Here is a 20,450-nt window from a genome sequence, read left to right as displayed (position 1 = left end):
TGTGCGTAAAGTGTAACAAAATGTTTCTACGTTATACTCTCATTATAATGTAATTATCTTAGTATTTTCAATCCATTACTTTCATTGGATGGCACAATCAAGTAACTTAAGATGCCAAGCTCTACCACACAATCTTATAGGTGAACAAGCTAAAGATACCAATGACTTAATGGGTGGAAGATGCCTCTACGTTAATGATATTGATATTATAGATGTCTTGATGTCTATCAGTACTCAAGTCTTACACACATAATATATATATTATAAACAAAGTGCTCCTTCTTGTATATATTGATTATCAATGATTGTAGTTGATGACTCATTATTTGTTGACAACCTTTGATGTCAAAGTCATGAGCTTCAACTATGTACTACATGGTATAAAAATGTGAAGTTTTTTCATCAATGTGGCTTCTTCATGCTTGTTTGTTGTTATTGAAGCTATTGTTAGATAATCGACATATTTGTGTTCAAAATATTGATCAATGCTTCCATCAGGACTACAATGCACCCATGAGCAAAGAATATCCATCATTTGTTGCCACGTTGTGAATATGGAAGGAAGATGAAGAGAAGAAGTAATCACCACAAACAAAGATGTTAGACATGTCGTGTCAACCTCCATAAAGTCTCCAACAAGGTGAATTGCCCATACTACAATGCCTTTTAATCGTGAAATGTGTCTTTGAACCCCATGTTAAACATAAAAAATAAAGGCATAATGTATGTGCCATTCATGTCAAAATCACTAATACCATAGACATTAAAAGGCTATCTCAAAAGGTGGAGAAGGCATTCTCAACTTCACGTGACCAAATAATTGTTGAAATGGGGATCTCTACACTCTACTTGTAGAAGCCCACACTCATGTAGATATAAATTTCCAAACAGCCCTTGCCACAAAGCAACTCGTGAATCGATGTTGACTATGTTTCCCAAAAACCATGCAAAACAAACACATTCCACCCAACATGACCCTCCAAATAAACACTTTAGCTTTGAAACGAATATGAGATTGCAACCTCGTTCCATGCTTGATACCTTATTTCTTAATAAAGTAAGTGATAAACTTTATCCATGGTGGTTGTCCCTCAAACATAGTCTTGAGAAAATGGAATCTTCAAAGTCACCATATGTTCATATAGATTCAAATTATTGTCCCACGAAGTTCTTTTTGGAGTGTAAATATGACTCTATGCCACCCAACTAAGGCATGAAATTTCTTTTCTCTTTCGTAATGTGAACTGCATCGAGGTTGCTAACATCTCAATAATCTTTTCAAACCATAGAAAACAATGGTAAATAATATGATATCGTCAAAATCATGATTGGTTTGACCACTTTTCAATTTTAGCATGATTTTGCCATGTTTGTGATTTCCAATACATAAATTTATCTACAGTTCATTCAATATATCCAATTTAGGATTTCACATTAGACTCATCCTAACCAACAGACAAGAAAAATGATGATAAATCATACCATGTAGTATGTACTACTACCCTTGACTGACCAAAATCCTTACTAGTGTAATTTTTCAAGAACAAGGGGAGACAATGAATGTGGATACACTTACGCCGCTCGGCCTCTCTCTTGAGGAAGCCGAAATGCAAAGAACAACTAAATGCCTTCAGATGTTGGGCTTCAAAACAAGTCGACACGGAGTAGAAAGGATTAAGAAGATAAGGGAACATGAGCTACGTCGACTAGAAGCTATGGTTAGGGTACCTTTTACAGTGGGGCCACAAGCCACATCCACATCGAAACCCTTTGACATTCCGCTTCTCTTCGAGAGACTTGGATGGAAATGAAATTAGGCCTAGTATAACATCATTTTCATTGTAGAACATGTTTGTTATTTTACTAGAACTATTTAGCTTAAAACTCTATTTTTTATTTTTTTTTTGTACTTTCAATGAATGGGTAAATATCCCATTTTTTGTTGTAAACCATTTATCTCATGGGCCAATTTTGGCCTTAAAAGATGTTAATATATCTTTCTTTCTCTCTCTCTCTTACTCGGTATAAATGGATCACCCCACTAGAGCCACTCCCATCTAAAATGTCGTACTATAAGGAACACTTTATGCACTTCTCTGAGTTAGGTTTTATCACGTGCCCAAAATATCTAGATGTATTCTTACCACATGCACTAAGGGTTGCCATTGGTCAACTTAGAATATCATCTCACCAACTTGAGATTGAGAATGGACGTACTAATGGAGTCCCTAGGGAGGAAAGGATATGTAGGTTATGCCACATAGAGATAGAGGATGAGTACCATTTTACATGCAAATGCCCCACCTATGCCGAGATAAGGGCAAAATACCAAGACATACTTGGTTCCTCTCCCACCCTCCCTAAACTATTAGATACAATAGATATGAAGAAATTAGGTAGATACATCTTAGAATTGAAACAACACAGAGAGAATAAATTACAAAACGTTGATAATAATGTTGCTAATGTTTACCAACATATAACAAATGAAGTTTTTCAGGAACAGGGGGAGACAATGAATGTCGACACACCTGCACCACTCGGACTTCTCCTTGATGAAGCAGAAAATCAAAGAAGAACCAAACGCCCTCGGATGCCGGGTTTCAAAGCAACTCGACGAGATGTAGAAGCAATAAAGAAAATAAGGGAACGTGAACTACACCGCCTAGAAGCCATGGCTAGGGCACTCTATGCATCGGGACCATGGGTCACACCCACACCAAAAACTTTTGACCTCCCACTTCTTTTTGAGAGACTTGGGTGGAAATGAGATTAGACTTAGTGCAAAGTTTTGTACACTACTAGAACTTTCTTAGCTTAAGCTATTTTCTTTTATTTTTAGTTTTGATGATTGGATAAACACTCATTTTTGTTGTAACCTATTTGTCTCATGGGCCAAATTTGGCCTTAGAAGACGTTAATATATCTTTCTTTCTTTCTTTCTCTCAAAGCGTACTATGTTTTCCGAATTGTCAAGTGGGTTAGAGAGTCCAATTCATTTGGCAAATGGAGGTACTCTCTTACGCATGCTCTTTATCTGCTAACATTTGTGTCGGTTGATGTGTTTAACAATTTGTTTTGACGATTTCGATGGATTACCATAGTACGCACATAGACCGAAGAGAAGGAGCATTGATTATGTATGTAATTATTCACAAACAAGCTTCTCCGAGATGCCTTTGTCTTGGGAGGATTACAATGATTACTCACTCTAGGCCTCTTACTTGCAACAAGAAGAAGTAGTACACCTGACATAGATAGAGGAGGAGGAGGAGGAGGAGGAGGAGGAAGTGAAGTGGATCCTCACACTCTTGTGTAGAAGAAGTTTGTTTGGACAAAAGAAGGTTCCATTCTTATTTTTGTTTATGGCGCAATACAAATTACAATAACACTGGTCCTGTCCTTCTGTAGAGGAGCCAAAGAGAGCGCTCCTGCTGCTGCTGCTCTCTGCACCAACAAACAAACAAACAAACAAATACATACATACATACATACATACAAACAGCGACGACGACGACGACGACGACGACGCGGTGGAGAGAAGACAGAAGACAGAACACAAAGACAGGAGGAGGAGGAGGAGCAGAGATCGGAGCAACGGAGAAGCAAGGATCTTTTTTGGTCATCGTTCTACCGAAGTGTCGTGTCGGGATTCTTCACTGGTTTGCGTGACACAACCACATGGCTGACGCGAAAGATATATTAGGTCTACCAAAGACCTCCTTTGGTCTCTCCTCCGAAAAGCGCAGCAAGCCCATCAAAGAGAACCCTAAAAAGCCTGATGGAGTTTCTCGTGAGGTACTTTTATTCCTGTTATTTCCTAAGTTTCGTTTCCCAACATGAAATCCTAGTATATGCAGATGCGTTTTTTATGGTTTAATTGGCACAGCATGTGATAAAATATAATTGATCTAACAAATTAGGGTTTAATGCACTAGCCTGTTTTGTTTTTTTGGTTCACGTGCTGGAGAAGTCACAATAAGTTGCGTTCTACTACAGTTTTCTTTTAGGTCAATATAGCAGAGTGTGTTTTGAAGGTTATCCTTGGGAAAAGTAATTAGGGTTTAATGGTGCTGATACTTTTATTATTATAACTTTGTTTACCAAATTCTGATACAATCTAGTGTTTCGGAAAGGCATCAGTGAGAATTCGCTCCACCCCAATGATTCGGTGGCATTTAATTTACAAGAGAGTGTGATAAACGTGTGGTCATTAAAACAAATTAGGATTGAACATTTCAAAAGCATCCTCCTAGAGGGTTTAATATGGCAAAGTGTGTAAAATTTAACGTCGAGTATGGCACACCATCTTTCACACTCTCTACTATATTACAATCATTCTAGTGAACAACATACTGCTATATTTTGTACTCTGCTAATACTAAACCATTTAAATTCTCTGCCATCTTTGCATGCACAAGTATAGAATCCTCGGAGGAGACATTCTCACAGTTGAAATCGATTTATTCAAGTTTTTATTTTGTTTTTACAAGTTAAACCACACCTAATCCTCTGCAATATCATTCTAAACAATGCGATTAGGTCTTATAGACAGGGTTTCTATTTTCATAATCATATATTATGCAGAGAAAAGTTGCAAAGCAGCATGTAGTTGAAATGCTATACTGACAAGCTAACAACGATAAACGAGAAGCTTTAAAGAAACACATTTTAAACTGCATGAATAAATGTAGAAAGCAATCGATTAAAGTTGTAAAGGAGGCATTAAAAATTTGTTTAGTCCTATCACATTATGGTTATGAAAGCTTTAGAAGAAATGGCAGAGAACAAGAAGAGTTTCCATTCTTTAAAGAATTGAAAGATAGATGAATTGAAACTTAACAGCTGGTAGAATGAGTTGACGTGAACTCTGTGTGGATTTGCACTTTCCGATGCTCTCTATGCATACAGTCTGACATATTCTGCACATTTACCTGTGTTGATGAATCCAAATGGAGAGTTGACATTATAACTGCTCATTCTGTACTTTTTTAGGACTGACAGCTAATAGTCTGATTGAGAAAATCAGATCAAGGTGGTTAGAATTTCCATAGAAAGCGTGCACTGAACAAGTATTCCTCAATAGTTGGTTCCTCAGCAATTTTGACCACTCTATGAATAGACTGTTCAGATTGGTTAAATTGAAATATTATTTTACCTTTCTTGGCTACATTTTCTCTGTTATGTAGTAACATTTTAGTTCTTAATTTGAATTCTATATGTCTATTTGCAAATTGTCAGGTTTATGCTCTTACAGGAGGTTTACCACCCATCATGCCGACTTTTGACATAGCAAGTTTGAAGAAAAGACCCCCAATCAGCAATAAGAAGGTACCCGTATTGATGCTTCTTAGTTTTAGCATCATGTGAATTAATCAGTTGTGAAACTCCTAATATCCAAAAAAAAGTTATGTTATAAGAGATTGCTATGACTTGTGTATGAACTAGTTTGGATTGGCAAAGTGAGAGTATGGTTGGTGTCTTTTTTTATTGTAATGCATGGATATATCATATAGACTTGGTTATACAGTTTGCGATGACTTCTTACAGTGCAAATTCATTAAGAAAGAAGAAGTTGCTGCTTTTTCTGATGTGCTGAATATAATATAAATGTTGAAACAAGAAAGAAACTGGCTCTTGCAATATATTTATTCTAGGTAAACTATCTATGCTTTATCAAGAAAAGTCCTGGCAAACACTTAATTAGTTCAGACATTTGTATGCCATTTACAAATGCACTCTGAGATCAGATTCATAAATGTTTTTTCTAGCTCAATGTTTTGAAGTTTCATCCTGTTATACATTTTTATATCCTCTTTGGGAAAGATGATATATTCCTGCCTATTGAGGCACACTTTCTCATATTGTATCTTTGAGCTGTTTCTTTCACTTCAATTATCCATCTGCTGTAAAGCCTTTGCAATCTCTTCAGTTGCATGTTCTCTGTCTCACGTGAATATGTTTGTTTGTCCGTGTACGGTAATGATTTCCTTCTGAAAGTTAAATTTGTAGATTTCTTGGCAATGGTTACCATTCACATCCTCTGCCCGTAGAGACAACTTACAACTATATCACTGGGTTGGTATTTCTTTTCTTTTCTTTGCCACACAATAATTTGTGGTTGTTTCCTTATTGTTATCTATTGAAATTCCCCCATTTTGATAGGTCAAAATTGTGGATGATGTAGCTCCAGCAGGAGATTACTACTTTGCAAGATACAATAAGGTAATTATATTTCTTATGCATATATTTTAATCGTGCTCTTTAAGTTGTTGGTTTCCTTTATGCCAATGCAGAAGATTGATGTTGTAAGGTATACAGAGGAGGAGTATAACAAAAACCTTCTTGATGCAGTGAGTACTCTCTGGTCTAATTTCACGTCTCATTTTTGGGGCATTACCTTAATCTATGATATTATTGAGTAGGTTCACTCTCTGCATGCTCTTTTAAACATTACGTTGTTTAATCAGTCTAGTTCTGTCAGCCTTTGGTTAACTGCTTAAGTTTGGTTGGTATTGTTGTTTTCTATGTGCTTAATTCTCAAAACTATCTATTTCCTAATTAAGCACTTCTGATTGTTTACGCTTTCCTGGTGCTTAAATCTGGTGATGGCTATATTTCAGAAATGGAGCAAGGAAGAAACTGACCAACTTTTTGATCTTTGCGAACAATTTGATCTCCGCTTTATAGTGATTGCAGATAGATTCAATCCTCCTAGGAGCATTGAAGAGCTCAAGAGTCGATACTACTCAGGTTTTCTGTTTTTCATTCCATTTTTGTTATCTAGAAAGCTGTTCCCCTTTTATGCAATCTCCGAATGATTCACTCAGTCATTCTTAATATATATATATATAAAGAAGTAAAAATCAGTTAGTCTTTTCATTTTTTATTTTATATCATACTTTACATGTGACCTTCTCACCTATACCATTATGTTAGTGAAAAGAATTAGGTGATGCATAATCTGGTGAGAGATGTAATGTATTTCTTTATAGGCTGAATTCTGCTGAAAGTTCTCACAAATTAAGAGGGTTAGTCTGATTTAGGTCTCATCCGCAGTTTATGCACCTTGTCGGAAATCATTGTGATAAGCCACTCACTCCATTACGTGTAATGAATAAATCTAGACTATCAAGTATATTTTCTTTTAGAAAATGAATAAGCTATAGTATGGTCAAATTATAGTAAATTCTTTTAGATGTGGCCAGCCATTTCCCTGGTTTTAGGAGGGATTTAGTCATCTCATTTTCATGTTCAATGCAATAAACTGGGATTATAAGAAGCAAACAAAGCAGGCAAGCATATTCTGAAAAGAAAGATTTGACATACATAGCTTCTGCTTCCTGTTGACAATCAGGGAGATAAGCCGCTCACTAATTTGCTCCATTTGATTCAAATCCAGATTACATGATGGTTTTTCTGTGCATTGATAGTTATGAAAATGTCCATAATCAATCATCACGATTATTCAATATGACAGAACCACACATGGCCCTGGTTCGGCTTGCCTCTGCTGAAATTTGAGAGGCTTTTCACGGCCTATTACATGATTGCATTACCTTCAAGAACTTAAAAGCTTTGTAAAAATGTGGATTTCCTGGGCCATTTTGGCATCCCAGCAGACAATTCGAATCATCGTAATTTAGCATGCACATTATTCCTTGGGAAGTCTGTCTTTCTGTGGAACTTAAAGGGAACATATAAGTACTCAAAGAAGATGAAGAAGCTACAGTACAGTTGATCTTCAAGAAACGTTTTTAAATATATTACCATATACAATTGTTCCCCAGTTTAGGATTGAGGTGAGGCCATTGTAATTTGTCACTCTCTCAAAAAATCTAGTGTGCCAAAAATGAACTATAGTGCATGTGGAAAAGCTTTATGCAATAAACTGAAATAATGAGAAGCCAATTAGGAAACCTAAATGGTGTTGCAGAGCTGACTTCATGTGGAAAAAGCAAGGGCGTTCATTCAATAATTGAAAGTCAGTTTCATAATATTTCACATCACCTGTTGATGGACTAAAGCCGCACCACAGGAACACTTGCTTTGTTCATCTGTCTACAAGATTACCTGACTTCTTCTGGAAGAAGCAGGGGTATTGTTCAAATTTGTATTGTTAGTGTATAATATTCCATCTCACATCTGTTGATAGAACGAGGTCATACTGCAGTAGCACTTGCTTTATTCATCTGCCTATGAGGTTAGCTGATGTCTTCCTGAAGAAAACAAGGTTGCTCAATGTCAATTTCATAGCGTTTGATATTTCATTTTATTTCTGTTGATAGAGTGAAGCCATACCACAGTAGCACTTGCTTCATCCATCTATCTATGAGGTTGGTTTCTGTACTGAAATCTAACTAATCACGTGTTTGTTTTGACAGCGGCAAAAGCTGTGGTTCTTGCAAGAACTGCAACTCCAGAAGATGCAAATGATCACACACTTGTGAAGGTATCACAATGATTAATTAACATAATCTTCATGTTTGCCAGTTGGAACTTTGTTGATAATTGGAAAAAATAAATCTGTATCTAGCAGGAATCATATAATGCAGCTCATGAAATAGAGCGTAAACGTGCATTAGGAGCTGTTTTGTCTCAATCACGCCAGCAAGAAAGGGAGGAAGCTGAGGTGTCTGCTAAACACTATTCAATGCAGTTAGAGAGGGACATATTATTTACTGTTTTTAATTCTTATTATTTCAATTAAATTAGATTGAGGCTAAACGCATCTCTGAGGCTCGCTTCATGAAGGTAAAGATATATAGTGTGATGTATCTTTTCAGTTATTTTAATGAAGTCACATGTATCACTTAGATATGCTGCTTTTGAGAATTTCCAGAAACAGATTATCAACGATGCAGACACTTCTAGCATTGCTACTGATATGGATGCTATTGAAAGAGCTCCATCCACTCCTGCGAGACCTGGATCTCCTTCACCAGTACACCCACCCCGCCCTTCTGCAGTACCCATGCCTACATTGACATCAGCATTTGTAACAGCGCTGAATGGAAGTCGATTGGTTATTTCTCTTTTCCCCATCTTGTGATTGTTGGCCAGAAATTAGAACATAGAGATTCAATGTTTAATTTTTTCCTTACCAAAATGAGACAACACATTGCGTACCTTCTACAATAACATCTGCATGTGTACATGTAAAGGTAAATAGAGTATGTAAGAGCTTGACTGCGTATCTCAAAATGCCAGTCATCATTTAGCTATAGTTAATGCTATGTTTTTATTATGAATAGTAGATGCTCCTTTTTTATTGGTAGCATGCATATCCTTCTGTTTCTCTTTTCTAATTTCGAAGATTCGATTATCTTTCTAATGAGTTGGATATTGCAAATTGCAATGTTCCATTTTTTACCTCAACATTTGAATGAACAATTCCATTATTTGAGAATGTTGATGCAGCAGTTGTAATATTGATAATCTGAATTATCTTTGCAGCCTCGTGTCTTTACAAGAGGTACATTATTGACCCAATTGATGCACTCAATTGTACCACCTGGTGGGGCAAGATTGTCCAAACGTGTTGAACAGACACTTGAAGAACTTGGGGTATTTGTTTCTTCTATGTACATTGTACATCCTGTGTTGCATATGCCGTTTTTTGATTGCACTCTAATTTATGACGTCAGGTTCAGACAAAGCCAAAGGTTCCTACACAAGCAGTTTGTGCAGAACATCTAGAACTTCGGAAGGAGGTGCTGACAATGCTGAATTTGAAGAAGCAGGTATTACTCGTTTTCAAGGTTTAAGACAGAAATGTATTTAGATTAAGATGGAGTTCTGTGCTGTTTGTGTCGGACAGCAATGTGTGCTATTTACAATTCTTGGCCTGTGTTTAGTTACAATGGAGGGGAGCGGAGGTTACAATGCTAAGGGATAATCCTTATGCTGATATTCCAGCAACACCAAGCACACCTAAGGTAATGGAAGCTGAGAAAAGTGACTGCCTTTGCTTGGAATATATCAGATCATCTCATTTGTTCAGGTTTTTATAGAATATGATAAAATTCTTCCTCATCAATGAATCAAAACATTCCTCAGAGAGAAACAAAAAGGTGCATGCATTAAAATGTATACTACCAAATAAATCTAAATGACCAAAGGAACATTCCCCAATGAGAGACAAACAAATAATATAAATGACCATTTCTGTGTGGTCTCGTGCAACATTTTTCGTCCCCTTTGCATCTGCCTATGAGCTTTTTATTATTATTAGAATCATAGATTGACCCATGTGTGATATTCGTGGTATTCGCCATACGAAATTTTCGTAATATTCGAGAATACAAAGAACCATTCGTTTATTTATTTATTTGTTATTTAAAAAAATAAATATTTTTACATCTATTAGTGTGAGGTTCCCTTTTTAATGTCAAATAAAAATATCAAATTTTGTGGGAGAGTAAAAAGTGAGGAATTAATGAACCTTTTATTTATTATTTATTATTTATTAAAAATAAAACAAATACTTTTAAGTTTTACATCTATTGTAAAAATATTATTAGTGTGAGGTACCCTTTTTAATGTCAGATAAAAATATCAAATTTTGTGGGAGAGTAAAAAGTGGGTAATCAATGAACCGTTTATTTATTTACTTATTATTTGATTTACTTATTATTTGTTTGTTTATTTATTAAAAAATAAAACAAATACTTTTAAATTTTATATCTATTATAAAAATATTATTAGTGTGAGGTCCCCTTTTATAAAAATATCAAATTTTGTGGGAGAGTAAAAAGTGGGGAATTAATGAACCTTTTATTTATTTTATATTTTATATTAAAAATAAAACAAATACTTTTAAGTTTTACATCTATTATAAAAATATTATTAGTTTAAGTCTCCTTTTTAATGTGAAGTAAAATATCACCTTTTATTGTCAAAGTCCTCTTTGTTATATGATATATCTAAGAAACTAAAAAGTAGGGACATTATGAACTCTTTTTTCTTTCTTTTTAAACGAATATTCTTCAATGCATTCGTATGCGTATTCGTATGCATTCATTTGGTAACCCCCACGAATATGAATATGTCAATCTATGATTAGAATTGCTATTAACAAGTACTATTGCAGAGGTCACATCGTGCAGCTGATGGTGATCGTCCATGGACAGTTGGCAGTGATCTAGAGACCATTCCTGGTGAGATATATATATGCTTTTAGTTGTAATTGTTTTTGAATGACTTCAAACCTACTCAATGCTGCCTGCTTTTGGCAGGTGAACGGAGTGGCAAACGAGAACATAAGCGGAAGGTAAGCATATGCTCAAAGTGTCATTCTACCCATATTATTGCAACATTATTGGGTATTTAGTATATTTCATAGCATCAATGTATCTTTTTCTGCCAGGCTCCTGTAAGATTCTCAGATGGGCCTCCATCACCACCCAGCAGTAAGAGGTCTCGCAAGTTGAAGGCATCTGATAGCTGACTTGCATTTAACACCGATTGTTATCCGTGGGAAGAACTCAGATTTAAGTCAGTAATTTCTTCCTAGGCTGAGCTGCTTTTTCTGGGTATGCTTTATTGTCATCAAAGCATTTGTGCTGTCAAAACCAAGGATGTTCCGTAAGCACATCTTAATTTCTAGATTGTGGGGTAATCTAGCATTCATGTCAAATGCAAGGATGTTCTGTTTGGACTTCTGTATAAGCACACCCCAGTTGGTAATCACACATGGGCAATCTCCTTGGAGAACAGGTGTTATGTTTGGACTCAGTGTACGAGCACACTAATTCTTGATTATGTTAATCACCGTGCTTTCATTTATGTTGTGGTATATCAGTACCCCACCTGAAGTAAAGACGATGGGATGTGTTTAATCCAGTGTCGATGAGAATGTAAGTCGATGGATTGTATCATATTAAAAAACAGTCCTGAAATACTAACGATCAACAAGATAACCTTTTGAATTCTGATGGGTTGGAATAACACTTATTTGTTGTGTACTAATGTTTTGTTCCTAGCTTCTTGTTTGCAAATGCAATGTGATGATTAACTGTGATATAGGAAATAAAATAACGAAAATGATGACAGGTTGTGAAGGATTAATTTTAAAATAGAGATCTCCATTCTTTGAAAGTGTGATAAAGATATGGTATATTAAGCTATTATAAATGTGAAAACCAAGAAGGTGAAGAGAAAGTTTAGGGGGCAATGTGACATATGAAATAAAGTATTATAAGAAGCCTTCTTTCTGATATTTTCGTAAACAAACAAGTGAAAACCCAACTTGACTCTGTTCTCTTGATGCTTGTAAGATGATACGTTGCCTTGGCTCCAGGGTAAGAGATAGCTCTAGCAGTAGTTTGCCTATTATCTGATTAGGAGTTCATGCAATACAAAGTAGCTAATGAAATTGCTAAACCAATTCATCCTTACATTTAAATGATTAGTATTCTTTGAAAATCAATTTAGGAAGGTCATAGATGTATACCATGTCATCCTTACATTTGCAATGGAAAAGGTTTATGTAATGATGTCATTTGATTAGCTCATAGACTTAACATCTTATTGTTACTTGTGTAGGCTATGCTACAATGGTTAAGACAAACCTTGCGAGGACAAGGTAACCTAGAGAATTGTGGAGCCGATTGATGCCTCATTATCAATTCATCATATCTTGTACTTAAATGATGTCCTAAAGGATCAATTCTTTGTCATCCAGAGCGTCTAGAATGTCATGTCATGCACAATTGGAGGGTCTAGAATGTCATGTCATGCACAATTGGAGGGTTTCACATTCTGGTTTACCATGTTTTTTATGGATATATGAGAATCTATTTCATGTAGCTTGGCAAGGGAAACTCAAGTCATGGGTTTAGAACCCAACACATGTGAGACCAAATTACTCATACAATTTGGGACCCCTTATTTCAGCTACCCAATTGATGAGGCATGCGCTAGGGAGGATTTTAGGGTCTAATGAATGCTAGAGGTACTTTTGTGTCTATGTAATGGCTTGAATGGAAAGTGTAGCAAAATAAATGGGTTCCTTGGGGATTATCAAATGAAGGCTTCTGTTATAGGCATGACCATAATTTATCCCGTGGTAAGTTGTACCATAGTATTCTACACATGAGGATAAAGTGTGAGGGTTAATCAAGAGTGTAAAGAAGGGAGGATTACTTTTAATCCTAGGAATTGAGACAACCCATAAAGGGCAAAACGTGAACTTGCTTGGAGGTCCTAGGTCTGGCTATAAATATGAGGCCTAGCTACCCTCGTTAGGGGATGATTTGACTACATCAAGACTGTGACCTTTTGGTGAACAGACTCTTGTAGTGAGCATGCCAATGCTAGGTACAACTTGATGCCATGATAGTGGTATGGGACGCCGATAAAGGCTCAAGTCCATCTCAATCCCTTTGCTCGGGGGTTGGTCATGTGGATCAACACCCTTCTTTCTTTCTCTTTCTCTTATCTACATATCATTTCTTTCCTTATTTCTTGCTTACATTAGAAATAATCTCAAACAACTTTGATTCAAGAACTCAAGATAAGGTCGCAACAAGACTAGCCATTTATAACAACAATAGGTGCTAGGTGGAGGTATAATAATGTATGCAATAGTTTCCAGGCCCTTATTTCTTATTAAAGCAAACTTCAAGTTGCCTGCTTTGAATGTGGGTCATAATATGTAAGAGAATTTGGTTATTTTTCTTCCATTTATGATTCTCTACCACCATGTTTTCTCCTTCATCTTCCATTTAGAAGGATTATGTAACCAAAACTATCTATCATATTCAATTGTGGAAGAACTATTGGAGCTCTAAACAATGTTTCATCTATGATCCACAATAGCTATGTTTGTAACTCAATTTTTGTGGTTCAAGACCAACCTTAATCACACGAAATCCACTACAAATCAAACACATTGATTCTTTAAATAATCCATCTCATCAAGGCCATCTATATCTATTAGGCAATGAAGAGTTGTTGACATGTTTTGGAGTAAGATGTCAAACATTCATGCCTTTAGATGTATTGATTAGGCATACATGCCAATAATAAGTATTGAATGTCTCCAGCTTTGAAACTTGAGGTTTGCAAATCCAAGAAAATGTTATGGTGTCATTGAGCCAAAACATCTCATGCTCAAGCATTTAGCTTGCATGTTAAGGATCTATCTTTGATGCAAACTCAGTTTGGAATAAGGATCTACCACTTTTAACTCAATCCATAAGTCTTATTGTAGAAAGATGTTATGCGAAGCTGAGAAGTATAATAACTCAAGCTCGTTAGTACTACTTTGTGTTGCTTAGTGCTTATGGGTTCGAACAATGTGGATTAAACCCCCCAGTTTTTCATAAGAAATGTTTCTTTAGATGTAAATTCCAATCAAATCAAGAAGATCAAATAATTAAAAAGACGCAACATACAAAACCTTCACTAATGTTTCTCACAAGGAAATCACTATTCACGTTTGTACGAATTTAATACGAATTTAATATACACATGGCAATCTTGATCGTGAAATCTTTACAAACAATCGCAAAATGTTACAAAAGATTGATAATCGTTGATGGTCATAACATTTTCCATTCAAGTGCAAGGTTTTTTCAACTCTTTTTAAGTCTACTAATTTGTCATGATGTCACTACATTTTTCATTCCCAAATGTCATATTTGCATTATCATAGCATTTGATAGCTAGGGACTTCATGTTGCAAAAACTACAAAAATCAATCAGGCATATTTGGTTTAGAATTTATTTCCTTTTCTGAATAACAACTAATCAACAATCAAGTTCCTGTAAACACATTCTAATACAAATTGCATCTTCAATCACACCTCTCATGAGGAAACCCATTAGAAGAACTATCAGCCTCTAGAGCTCCATTTATTTTAGAATACATACAAGATAAAACTGAAGGGAAAAAGAGTAATACTTACATCAACCTTAAAAATGATCGGGCATTTTTGGTTTAGGGTTTATTTTCTTTCCCGAAAATCACCTAAACAACATTCAAATTCCCACACAAGACATTCTAAAACAAATTGCATCTTAGATCACCTGTCTCACACAAGGAAGACCATTGTAGAACAATTAGCAGCCTCCAGAGCTCCATTTATTTCAGAATGCTTCCAACATAGAACAAAAGGGAAAAGGAGTAAAAGTTACATCAACATTTTATGTATTCAACCAATGTATCACTAATGCAGAACCCCTGGACAATATACAAGGTTAGCATCTGGTCTCTTGTAGCTTCCGTGAACCATTAACCATTGGTGTCTGTAAAAACAAAATACAAAACTAAAGTCTCTCAGCAATATGCAAGTTTTGAAACAGTCTTATGTAATACCGTACACCTACACATTGACCAAAATGATCATATGCTTCACTTATTCACCAAATGTAGTTTCCTCATTCATATGCCCTCTCATTCACCATAGTCATATGCAAAGATGTACATATTATTTCATAAACTGGATAATGATATCATTTCTCCAAAAGCATTGAACCAAATAATATAATTTCCTTCTACAGATCACTTGAGAATCTTTATTTTTTGTTTATCCATCACAAACAATATTGTTAACACCTGATGAGTTGAAAGCCCAACAAACTGGTTTTGGATGGAGATAAGAGGTAATTGTTAATACCTGATGAGTTGCAAACCAGAAGAGACTGCCCAACGAACTAGTTTTGGATGGAGATAAGAGGGAATTTGTACAGCTGGATCAAGCGCTGAACTTATATGAGGCCATTCACTAGACACATGTCGATACAACATCACCAAGTTTTCCTCATTGATAGCAACTGAGAAACCGTACATAGTAAATCCGGTGGTAAACGCCCTAGAAGGTTGAAGCAATACATTGTAACAAAAGTATGCTTGCTTTGCATTGAGAGGATCAATTATATTTTAATCCTAAAACTCACATTAAAACATCTGCATCCTTCTTAACTGCAACCCAAGCATGTGAGGGTTGATCAGCCAAGGCATGTCTAATCTCTGACTCTCGACAGTAACCCATTATTCTCTCAAATAATGAGGCACATGCAAGAACATCGGATTCTTGCATTGGCAGAACTTGAACATCTGTACAACAGAATAAAAGATGTATTCAATTTAAAGCAGCCCATTTTTGTCCAAATGGTGTCCCCCCTTGCACAAAGTTAACACGTTCCATACTAGGTTCCCTTTTTATCAAAATTCTAGGAATCATCTCTCAAGATGAAAAACACAACTGCCACCATAAATTGACACAAAATGCATAATCATTCATGGCAAGGAAATAGGATTATGGTCATTCAAATAACTACATAGTTAAGGTTAATAAGGTAAGGCTAAAGTTGGCATATTGGCCATGGGGCCATTGGAGTCTTTTCTAGCCTTAACCCCCTGATAATCTTGGTGTCTACTCATACAAATAGGCCTTTTGAAAAGCTAGAAATATTCTCGTAGAGATCAACAAAAAGGAGAGGATTTTGAAGAAATTTTAAATCCCTTGTTTATTCTTGATAGAAATTTGCAGGATTAGGATTACCATTCAGAGTATGTATCCCAAGCTGTTCACAAGCTGCATGCTCTTTGTTTCCATCCAAACGGCCTTCAAAATAGCTCATTATTTCCACAGGGTTGAACCCCAATTTAGCATAAAGGCAAAATGATTTTGTGTTATGTGCAACCTGCATGATCAAGACAAACCATTATTGATGCACAAATCTATCTATATTCACAATCATGAGATTAGGATTACAGAAATGATCAGTTATGACAAAAAATACCGAGAGAGAATATTGACAAAAGCATGGACCAATATTAATTAACACAATCTAAACTTACCCAATATTCACGTAGACCTATCAAATAAGTAATCTAATAATTATACCAAGTTTCTTATAAAAGTATCAATTCTGCTTCAGCATAGCATGAATAGTTTACTTCTATCAAGACAGCTGTTTCAATTGAACTTTCTTGTATAAGTTACGAGAAGTTAACACCATTGAAATGTTAGTATATAGAGAATAAGAATTACTTGCACTAATCGAATTGAACTCGCATTATCTACATGGAGTGCATGATCACGAATTGCAGCAACTATAGCCGTCCCAACCCCATGGTTGCTCTTCAAAGGATCCACAAACACTGGACCAATGGAATGAACACCTTCTCCTAGCAAACGAGTTATGTGTCCTCGTTAATACACTTATAGAAGATCTTGTTTGCAACCTTCAAGATGTGCATACTCTCTCTCTAAATATTTAAATTGTTATACGCAACTAGGAAATTGTTCCATCTTCCATGTATCACGAGGTATGTTCTTCCTCTCCTTCCCTGTCTTGAATCCCTCATGTGTGCAATTTTGGTATCATATGCCACCTTGGCCTGTAGCGGATAGTAAGTTTACATTTTCTTATCTCTACCATACATTGTATATACTATATATACATGTGTATGTGCATCATCATTAAGGGAAAGAACTGAGAATGAGTATAGGATGAAAATAACCGAGCATATCTCGTGTATCACGAGTATCATGTGTCATCATTTCTCATGCATATGTATATGAATGTGATCATATTTCATCGCCTCATGTATCATTTCATGTTTGCATCATGCGTGTTTATCACCCCACATCCATCTTGTTATTTTGGTCTCAGATTATTTTGGCCTTTTATAGAAGTTAAGATGTCAGGTTTTCAAAGCCCCATATGGCCAGTGGCATTGCTCACAGAAGCTTTGACAAATTAGAATTGTTAAACATTTCAGCCTATGACATTTCAAGACCAAAACTTTTCAGCCCTGGAAGGTGCTGAACTGAAATGGCAACAGAAAAGTTTTATACATATCTACATATTACCATACTTCAAAAGGATTCATTTTATCCTACACTATTCTTTAACTGTTGCTACAGGCTGGAGATAGCTATAATCTTTTAGCTGCACTATCGTCTTTCATTGTTTGAACCTGGCTATATAGACATTAGGTATATTTGGGATCTGCTACATCTCATCATCCTTGTACTACTAGATCATATGAATGTCTCACATTCTCTAGCTATCATTCTTGAGTTGATTTTTGTACTGTCCCCAATACTGGACATAGTAATCAGCAACAATTCGGTTCAATTCAGTTCAGTTCAGGAATCTCAAACTTAAACTGCTTAAATTTTTTGAGACTAACACCAATCCAAAACGTGAAATCTTTAGCAAAAACCATCCAAATCAAACCATTTGAGGACTTTTCAAACTGAAAATCAATTGGTTCAAGCTATCTACGAGCTTGTTAAGCCATTAAGACACAGTTTCAGAGTTCGGCTCAGCTCAAACCCAACCATTACCAATTGCTAAGTGGATAGACATATACTTTTGGATGTCTGATTAGTCTCATATCCCAATGCTCGCCTTTAAAAGACAATGATCAATCAATCTCCCTCTTTTCACACACAGCGGACAGTTACCTAGAGAGATATGCCATCAAAATCAACGAATAGAAAAGCATTACAAACCGTAGTAGTGGAGGAGGCTGCCCCCCAGGATCTGACCGGAGCTCTCAGAGACCGCCACAAGGCCATATGTGGAAGATTCTGTAAGGGCATGTTTCATGAAATTGACCATCAATCCATCATCATCTTCTCCTACTTGGGAGTTTTCAGCACACAAGGCATCGATGTGAACGGGATTCCCACAGATTGGTTGAAGTGGAAGAACGCTCGATGGCATATGTTTCCCATAGAAGGCGCATCGTCTGGGACAGCTAGACGAAGCTTGAACTCCATGGATCGCTACAGAACGTCAGGGGTGGGTGTGTGCGTGTACTCTGTGTGTGTGTGTGTGTGTGTGTGTGTGTGTGTGTGTGAGAGAGAGAGAGACAGAGAGAGAGCCTCACTTGATTGAACCTACCGGTTACTAGCATGGGTCACTCAATATGTATGCAATTTGCAAAAGCAAAATATGTGGCAATGGTTGAATTGAGACGAATGGACCAATGCTACTAAGTTTTTATGGCTTTCATGAATGCTTCTTTATTATATGTATCCGTATGTATTGTGGGCCGAGGTGTCCTTTTGCCTCAACTCCTCTTATTTATTTCTCTACACTCGTGGCTCATCAAACCTTACACGTTTGTGTAATGAATGAGTTTATCCAAGTATTGCATCATGTGGAGTTTGCGGAAAACGTGTTTAAAAGCCCACTCGTTGCTTTTCCAACATAGCGAGTGTTATGATTTTAAGCGTAGACAATCTTTATACTTCATGCATGCTTTTCACATGATATCAATAGGATAACAAGTTGTTGGTGGTCAGCACATACTTTGAGGTTGTAGTTATTCAGCCACATTGTTCTTTATACATCAGGGTTTCAATGATATGAACTCATTTGCTTTGCTTGAAACATACTTTTAAAAGTGATCTCGACAAGGCTCCAATGTCATCGAGCATTTGTTCGATGACATGAAATAAGTTTTCAAATTTTAGTCATTTAATAGTCGCCATCGAATGCCTTTATTCTATAGTGAACCATTTGGCCTGGGGTGAACTTCTAACTTGGTTCTTGGCCTAAGCGTAAACCCCATTGTCTTTTTTTTTTAGTAACACTTTTATTATTGTTGGGAAACCTCAATGTGAAGTGAAAACCCGCAAAGAATAAAGAGAAGTATACAAGTGTCAATTAGACACTAAAGAGCTTAGAAGCACTCAAAGTAAAGAGTGTAAATTTGCAATGTGATGCCTCTAAGTTGCAGATAATCAAACAGAGATTGCCCGAGGGATTGCTTAAAGAAGCTAACTTCATGCAATTGGTTTCAATTAAAGACCTTATTATTGTGGGTCGTCCAGATAGATGGTCTAGAGTGCCCAAAATCTTGTTCGTTGGACAAAATAGGCATTGTTGGATAGGGCACACTGAATATGTCCAAATAGCCAAAAGTGCTTCCCAAACCTTTGGCAAGGAAATATGTGAGAAAGAGATGCACGTAGTCTTTGTACAAATGTTATAGTGAATGAGCACGTCCATAATAAGCATGGGATTGTTTTTTATCATCCACCACATTGTGAACAATGTGGTGAGGCTATCGATCTCTTTTGAAGATTCAACCCAGTCGGGAGCACACCCAATAGGCATCTCCATAGGAATACTTGTTGCTTAAGTGGAAGATTAGAGCTCCATAAGCTTGTAAGCTTGTTTTTCCACCAGGATTATGTTTTGTGTAGGTGCCACAATGCATTTGAATGTTCTTGAAACCACGAGGCAAGTTGCAACAACCTATACAGTAAATGTGTTGTAATCTTATCCATTGGAATAACAATGTCTTCTTTCTATAACATCCAATAATGAATCTTGTGATCTCCGTCTAGAGAGGGCACAAGTACTAATGAAATTACCAACTTTGTGACTCGATTCGATATAACTCGATGATGTGGCCCAAGGCTATAACGACATGTCATGTCATTGAAGCCTAATACGCGACCTTAGTCATTTAT

The 20,450-nt window shown here is 36.2% G+C and overlaps 2 protein-coding genes across 3 annotated transcripts; one reads left to right on the top strand and one right to left on the bottom strand.

The window, feature by feature from the left end:
* Positions 1 to 3,604: 3,604 nt before the first annotated feature.
* On the top strand, positions 3,605 to 11,933 carry LOC147866920 (myb-like transcription factor family protein). Of its 2 annotated transcripts, none has more exons than XM_087317463.1 (16): positions 3,605 to 3,798; positions 5,242 to 5,331; positions 6,013 to 6,078; positions 6,166 to 6,225; positions 6,297 to 6,353; positions 6,624 to 6,753; positions 8,385 to 8,452; positions 8,537 to 8,632; positions 8,716 to 8,754; positions 8,843 to 9,025; positions 9,457 to 9,567; positions 9,648 to 9,743; positions 9,858 to 9,938; positions 11,093 to 11,159; positions 11,238 to 11,272; positions 11,369 to 11,933. In XM_087317463.1, the coding sequence occupies exons 1-16, from the start codon at positions 3,682 to 3,684 to the stop codon at positions 11,447 to 11,449; spliced, it is 1,377 nt and encodes a 458-aa protein (XP_087173589.1). In that variant the 5' UTR covers positions 3,605 to 3,681; the 3' UTR covers positions 11,450 to 11,933. The 2 variants fall into 2 exon arrangements, with proteins under 2 accessions (XP_087173589.1, XP_087173590.1); XM_087317464.1 differs by having other exon boundaries at positions 3,612 to 3,798; positions 8,540 to 8,632.
* Positions 11,934 to 14,828: 2,895 nt separating this feature from the next.
* LOC147866919 (uncharacterized) lies at positions 14,829 to 18,815 on the bottom strand. The gene is made up of 6 exons (XM_087317462.1): positions 18,477 to 18,815; positions 17,004 to 17,140; positions 16,512 to 16,653; positions 15,904 to 16,063; positions 15,624 to 15,818; positions 14,829 to 15,252 (listed from the first exon to the last, which is right to left on the bottom strand). Exons 1-6 carry the CDS (start codon positions 18,688 to 18,690, stop codon positions 15,174 to 15,176), a joined length of 927 nt encoding a protein of 308 aa, XP_087173588.1. The 5' UTR covers positions 18,691 to 18,815; the 3' UTR covers positions 14,829 to 15,173.
* Positions 18,816 to 20,450: the final 1,635 nt, after the last annotated feature.

Source organism: Azolla caroliniana, unplaced genomic scaffold, assembly GCF_043228905.1.
Source record: "Azolla caroliniana isolate FFs.n. ecotype wild unplaced genomic scaffold, voAzoCaro1.0.p SCAF_3, whole genome shotgun sequence".
Classification (NCBI taxonomy): domain Eukaryota; kingdom Viridiplantae; phylum Streptophyta; class Polypodiopsida; order Salviniales; family Salviniaceae; genus Azolla; species Azolla caroliniana.
This window is presented reverse-complemented; position numbering and strand designations above follow the sequence as displayed.

What these genes read in the sequence shown, in the direction of transcription:
- LOC147866920 (XM_087317463.1), top strand. Translation starts at nt 3,682, where the DNA reads ATGGCTGACGCGAAAGATATATTAGGTCTACCAAAGACCTCCTTTGGT. An exon ending in CCCCAATCAGCAATAAGAAG is followed by an intron (nt 5,332 to 6,012) that starts GTACCCGTATTG and finishes TTAAATTTGTAG; the next exon opens with ATTTCTTGGCAATGGTTACC. An exon ending in ACTTTGCAAGATACAATAAG is followed by an intron (nt 6,226 to 6,296) that starts GTAATTATATTT and finishes ATGCCAATGCAG; the next exon opens with AAGATTGATGTTGTAAGGTA.
- LOC147866919 (XM_087317462.1), bottom strand. Translation starts at nt 18,690, where the DNA reads ATGCCATCGAGCGTTCTTCCACTTCAACCAATCTGTGGGAATCCCGTT. An exon ending in CAGCCTCCTCCACTACTACG is followed by an intron (nt 17,141 to 18,476) that starts GTTTGTAATGCT and finishes CTCGTTTGCTAG; the next exon opens with GAGAAGGTGTTCATTCCATT. An exon ending in TGGGATACATACTCTGAATG is followed by an intron (nt 16,064 to 16,511) that starts GTAATCCTAATC and finishes TCTGTTGTACAG; the next exon opens with ATGTTCAAGTTCTGCCAATG.